This window comes from Drosophila sulfurigaster, unplaced genomic scaffold (genome assembly GCF_023558435.1).
Source record: "Drosophila sulfurigaster albostrigata strain 15112-1811.04 unplaced genomic scaffold, ASM2355843v2 contig_289_pilon, whole genome shotgun sequence".
In the NCBI taxonomy this organism is placed as follows: Eukaryota; Metazoa; Arthropoda; class Insecta; order Diptera; family Drosophilidae; genus Drosophila; species Drosophila sulfurigaster.
Genome location: NW_026909668.1, coordinates 613,802 through 620,152, shown reverse-complemented (window position 1 = coordinate 620,152; position 6,351 = coordinate 613,802). Strand labels below are relative to the sequence as shown.

The 6,351-nt window shown below is 38.0% G+C and overlaps 1 protein-coding gene across 1 annotated transcript; it reads left to right on the top strand.

The window, feature by feature from the left end:
* Positions 1 to 4,964: 4,964 nt before the first annotated feature.
* On the top strand, positions 4,965 to 6,322 carry LOC133849751 (uncharacterized). The gene is made up of 2 exons (XM_062285842.1): positions 4,965 to 5,258; positions 5,756 to 6,322. Exons 1-2 carry the CDS (start codon positions 5,096 to 5,098, stop codon positions 6,007 to 6,009), a joined length of 417 nt encoding a protein of 138 aa, XP_062141826.1. The 5' UTR covers positions 4,965 to 5,095; the 3' UTR covers positions 6,010 to 6,322.
* The last annotated feature ends 29 nt before the right edge of the window (positions 6,323 to 6,351 follow it).

Below are 6,351 nucleotides of genomic sequence, written 5' to 3'. Positions count from 1 at the left end.
AAAAATCCAGATCTGACGGGGAAAAAAGCGGAAATGACACCACTGCTGTGCAGCGAAACGAAGACAAATTATTAAAAAGACTTTTTCGGTGACTTTTTTAGTCAAATGGCCTTATAATAATCCTGCAGGACTGGACGAGGTGGCGAGGTGCTTACCTCGCCGATCACTATATGCGTACTTACTAGAGTGAGGTCGAACCACCTAGTTGATAAATGTATGCGCATTAAGTCATAAGTACAAAATAACTGCAAGCATCGCTTTTGTTCTTGTTATTTTGTGGAAGAGGCATACACAAAATTAAAGACAAAACTTCGGTTATGCTTTCCATCGCTATTTGTTTACGCGTCTTCGGTACACCGCTTACAAAACAATTGTCCCGAAAGAACCGTTTGTTTTATTTTGTGCTGCTCTTTTGTTCAAACGCAGCTGTGTTTGCTGGTTGACGAAATTTTTGCAAGCATTTCAGTTGAAAAGTGGAAAGCGGAGGAATAGCAACTCTAATAAGTTGGTGACTTAAAAAATATTATGTGTGTTATACGTTTTATGTGTAAATATTAAATAAACAGTTAATAAAAGTACGACAAGCAGTTAGCAGTGCATAATGTATGGTGAACGCTAAAGCAGCAGCAAAAATATAAAGAAAAACAAGTAAGAAAGCTACAGTCGAGTGTACTGGACTGTGAGATACCCGCTACCCATTTTGAATAAAAGAAAAATATTTCGCGGTATTTTTCTCAAAATATACCAAATAATATGCAAAATTACTAAAAATATACCGAATGGTATATTTGGTACATCGATATAGTACCTCATTCAAAATATACCATAGACGGCACAATATACCAGATTGTCAGCCAAAGCAACTAAGACCCCTTGTAAGTATGCGTTTTGCCCATACAAAAGTATTTCTTTAATAACTTCCACAATTTTTATCTGATCGCAACCAAATTTTCAGGAATCATAACTACTATAGCAATTATTGTATATACCATTCGCAACTCTATCTTTAAAATTACGCTTGTTATTCGATTTTTTTGACTTGCGGGGGCAGAAGTGGGCGGGGCAAAAATTTGAAACAAACTTGATCTGCGTGCAAAGATAACAAATGCTGTCGAAAAAAATTATAGCTCTATCTCTTATAATCTCTCTGAGATCCATACGGACAGACACACAGACGGACATGGATCGTCTCGGCTGTTGAGGCTGATCAAGAATATATATACCTTATAGGGTCGGAGATGCCTCGTTCTACCTGTTACTTACATTTCGTGCCGGCATAAAGTTATAATACCCTTCTACCCTATGGGTAGCGGATATAATAAGCTAAACTGGCAAGACTGCTCTCTTGTCGAGTTCTTGTTCTCCGGTTTGGACAGAGTGTAGTGTTAGTGTTGTTGTCGTAACGCTTGCGTTTTAAGTTTGCTAATAAAGGCGCAGTCAAATGGATTTAAACAGGCTAATGAACGTGTTCGAACAGCGTCCCGCTCTATGGGATGACAACCATCCGGAGCACGCTAAGGGCGAGGAGACAAGGAGTCGGCGTGGCCGAGGCAATGGATGCCAATGGTGAGTAAGCCCCAACAAAATCAAAATCAATCAAATCAACTGCCACATGGTAGGGTAGCGGGCACAGTGATTGCGGTGGCAGCGCCCAAAGCGATTGCGGAGGCAGCGGGCACAGCGAATGCGGAGGCAGCGGCATGCAGTTGTCAGTGTGCCAAGAACGTGAATGTGGGCGACGCTGACTACAATTTTGTTGTTAGTTTAGTCCCCATGATGAAGCAGATGACGGCACTTCAAAACGTCAGCATTCGCGCCAAAGTGAGCGAAGTATTGTTGCAAACGATGCAACAGCCGCCAATGCAACTGCAACAACATCCACAAGCGGAACAGGAGCAGATGGCCTTGGACAGGGCTGAACAAGGCGACTCCAGCTCTAGTTGTCACCACACAACAAACAGACATGACAGAATCCTTGTATTGTATATAACAGTAGGCCAGGTTTTAGGTTTACAGACCTTAAGGTTTAAATTATTGATGAAATCTCAATGGTTGGTGCCAAAATGTTATCTCACTTAGATGCTGGTCTTAAGCAAATTTTTGCTAACAGGGAAATCTCATTTGGAGGAATTTCAGTAATTGTTTTTGGCGATCTCAGACAACTACGACCCGTAGGAGATCGATGGTTTTTCCAATCCACTTCCTGGTCGCATGATCCATACAGTGCTATATTTGGGTCTGCTTTGTGGGAGTCATGCACAAATTTATTGTTGGATTGATGACAAATAAGACTTACAAGACGACAAGAAATCTAATATATCTCAAAAATTAATTGACACGCCAAAAGAATTCGCAAGTAAGCCAAGGCCCTTAAGGAACGGAATTTACACAATTTTTACTGTATACGGGCATTTTCGTACTTAAAATGAATTATCTAACGACCAATATTATGTGTTTTTGTTATTGCATTGTGTGTATAGGATGCTTTGCTGCCCATATCAGCGAAATGTTAATTTGGAAACCTGTCAGTAAATGTTGAACCTATTTGTTTCAAATTTTCCCATTATATTTGGAGAAAATAGTGTTTCATATAATATACATACATAGTTTACTACAGTAAAAGAAGCGATGGAAACGGAGCACATTCACCGGAGAATTGACGAAGAACAGAATTTATGGAAGATAAATTTAGAGGAAGGCGGTTAAAGAATGTACGGAACTTTTATACTGAGCCTATAAGATCCTCTGACTTAGGTATTTACCTAGTAGATGTGGAGCCTTTATTTTCTGAAGAAATTTTTTAATTAAATCAGTTAATTTGTAAAGAAGTCGCAATCCCATATTTAAAGGATATAATTATAATGTAGTTACTTCATCATAATGATTATTGTGGATATTGGCGTACTTTTACCTGTTTAAACCTAAATTATGTCATATATATAAAAGACCCAAGAATCAACAATCGGGTTGTTTATAGGCGATGTCGGATAGCCCAGCCAGAAATATTCAGCGATTGGAGTGTCGTAACACCGGTAAGTTTAAAACAAATATTTAAGACAGCTGTAGCTGTCTGTTGTTTTTAGATAAGAGATCGTGCAAATGTGGATTATTTCGGATCTCACCGAACTAGTTAGTTCCTCACGAGGTGAGTGTCTAAGGTGAGGGCCTGCTGATCAGAGAGAGAACGACTCTGTGTGCGTTTTATAGCATTATAACTTTGTGCCGGCAGGAAATGTATGTAACAGGTAGAAGGAGGAATCTCCGACTCTATAAAGTATATATATTCTTAATCAACGTCAGTGCATATTGGATCCCTATTACCTGTTGCAATTATTTATATAAACAAATTTATTTCCGGCACTGAGATTTTTGCTCCGGAAGCTACTATAGCTACTATAGTCTAGTAATGCGCTTGTCTGAGACTAGCAACGCAGAAGTTTACATAAATACCTCACGACCAGAGCACAGAGTTCGAATGCTCAAATCTAGACATCAGCTCCAAAATATGAATGAATACTGATATTTATGTTTTGGGAATGCTGGATCATTATATTCAGCGGCCAGATCTCCTGTCGGTCAACATGTCAAGATGCAGATGATGGTGGTGATGGAGAAAACGAGATCCTAGGAAACTCAATTCAGGCTCTTCGCGATGGTAGTGGCTTCATTAGGAACGAACCAAACCAGCAATTATTAGGTTTAGGAAGTTCAATCTGAATGCCGACACAGAGAACTATTGTAGGGAACTTTTAATGTTGTATTTTCCGTGGAGGGATGAACAGGTAGATTTGCTTAGTGTTAATTGTGATAGTGTGTATGCAGCCAACTTAGAATTTATTGGATTTAGGTATAGCGAGTATATTTTAGAGGATTTGGAAGACGTGCTTAGAAGGGCCATAGAAGCTGAGGGAAATTTTGAAGAACTGGATCAGACAGATAGTTTAGATAATCATTTCAGGGCTTTCTCAACTGAATGTTTAAATGCCGTTACTGTTCCAGAAGATTCGGACAATGTCATCCGACTTATTAAGCTCCCGCCAATTATATCACCTGATAGCAAGCATAGTTAAATCTCTGAATCTTAAGCAAACAACTTATTTCACACATGTACTGCATAATCCTAAAAAAAGAAAATATTTTATGAGTTTGTAGGAGGCGGCAACAGTAGGCCAGGTTGAGACCCCTCTGCACTATGGGCAAAAAGTCCCAAAGTGCGGCATTTTTAAATTTTTCTTGTGTTCGGTATTATTAAATTGACTTTATTTTTTGAATTAGAAAACTTCAAGAATACTGAAACATATTTTAGACCTCGCTGGTATTTTGTTATTCGTCCATATTTAAAGACTATAATCTGGCCACTCTAAAAAAAGAATTTGGAGCGAGAGTGGGTGATTTTTTCTGTGAGTTTTATCTTCAAATTGTAAATACTGGAAATTTACTCATTTTCAAGAAAGTCAAAATATAGCGGTATTAATTTTTAAATATACCAAAATAACCGCAGAAATACTGGAAATTTACTCATTTTGAAGAAAGTCAAAATATAGCGGTATTAATTTTTAAATATACCAAAATAACCGCAGAAGTACTGGAAATTTACAAAAGGATATTCTAGGTACATACAGGGATGCTCCGGTATTCACTTTCGAAGATTAACCGATGGAAATGCCTTTGGACGACGCGTTTGATATGCCTTTGGAAGAGTCGATGAAAGTGTGCTCAACTCTGAGACCCCGCTACTCATTTTGAAGAAAGTCAAAATATAGCGGTATTAATTTTAAATATACCAAAATAACCGCAGAAATACTGGAAATTTACAAAAGGATATTCTAGGTACATACAGGGATGCTCCGGTATTCACTTTTTGTTTTCGTTTTCGTTTTGAAAACGAGAACGAAAAAATTGGTGCTCCCGTTTTCACTTTCTCAAGATTCTTTCGAATTGCAAAACGAAAAATTTGTCTTGGCGTAATACAAAGTAAATACCTTTTTCTATATTAAATTTTTTGCTTTTGCTTTTTAGTTGTGGCCACAAACAAAAAATTTGATTTCCTATTGATGGGAAAAGCATCGGACTCCGTTTGTCGATTGGCAGACAAATGTCAGACAGAAACTACATATGTACATACATGTCAATCGATAAAGTAACGACAAAAGGCACTCACAGAATAAAGCAACACCGAATTTTGTCATTTGGAGTCATTGCATTTCGAGGATATAAACGCCATTGGTGGTTGGAGAATAGACGCATCAACATGGCAGGTGAGTTTTGCTAGCTGTGTGAATATTTAAAAAAAGTTGTGTAATAAAATAAAAATTTTGTGCAAGCTGCGCAAGTTTACCGCGAGCACACATACATACATATTTGTATGCGCAAGGAAAAAGAGTAGGTCCGCTGTGTGAGTGAGCAGTATGAGTGTGATTAATTTTTAATGATTTTCACGCATGTGTGCACAATCTAAGGTTAGGTTAGCCCCTAGTAGAGGCAAAGCATAGACCAGTGGATATCCGTAGCTGTGCAAAATCTGAAAAAAAGCAAAAAGTCGGACGCGAAAAGTGTGCACATTAAAATTGAGGTTAAATTTGATCTACTTGCTGTTGAAATTACTTGTAAAAAATGAAGAAAACAAACACTGCAAAAATAGTATGAAATGTGAGGTTAAGTTCAGGCAGGCTTTGACGTTCTATTAATTTCAATTTAATTAATAAGATTATTATTATTATTATTAATTATTATTATTCTTAATTTTGCATCGCAGACAATAATGAGACAGTGTCGCTAACGCCACCGGATGCACGGCGAATATTTTTGAAAGAATTAAAACGTCGTATTATTAAAGCGCGCAGTGCCCAAACGGTTGGCTGGCTGGAGCAACACTTAGAGAATGCAACCGATTCAGTCTTGGCACAAATCGATGATAAATTGAACACGTTGAACACGTTCCTGCTAACAAGTAATAGCATAATAACAGCAGCAGGAAACCACCGTTGTATACGCGCTGACTGGAAATGAAGAGAACATCAAAAATATGATCGATAGAGATGCTGACGCAGCAACGCTGCGATCCGCAAAAATGGCAGGCAAAGCGAATGCAATTGCAGCTCCATTGACTTGAGATTCACCTCGCTGCTGTTTGAACTGAAACTGGAAGTGCTGCTGCACTTTTTGCTTAAAAGTTTCCTTTGGCATCGTTAATTTGATATAGCGCAAGCGAATTTCACAATATTAGTGATGGAAGACGCTTCAATTTAGGTGTGAGCTTTTGAGGGAAGTTATTCGATACAAGTAAATATCGATATTTTGTTGAGAGAAATACATTTTTAACATTTCAGCCGTTAAATTCAATTTAAACAT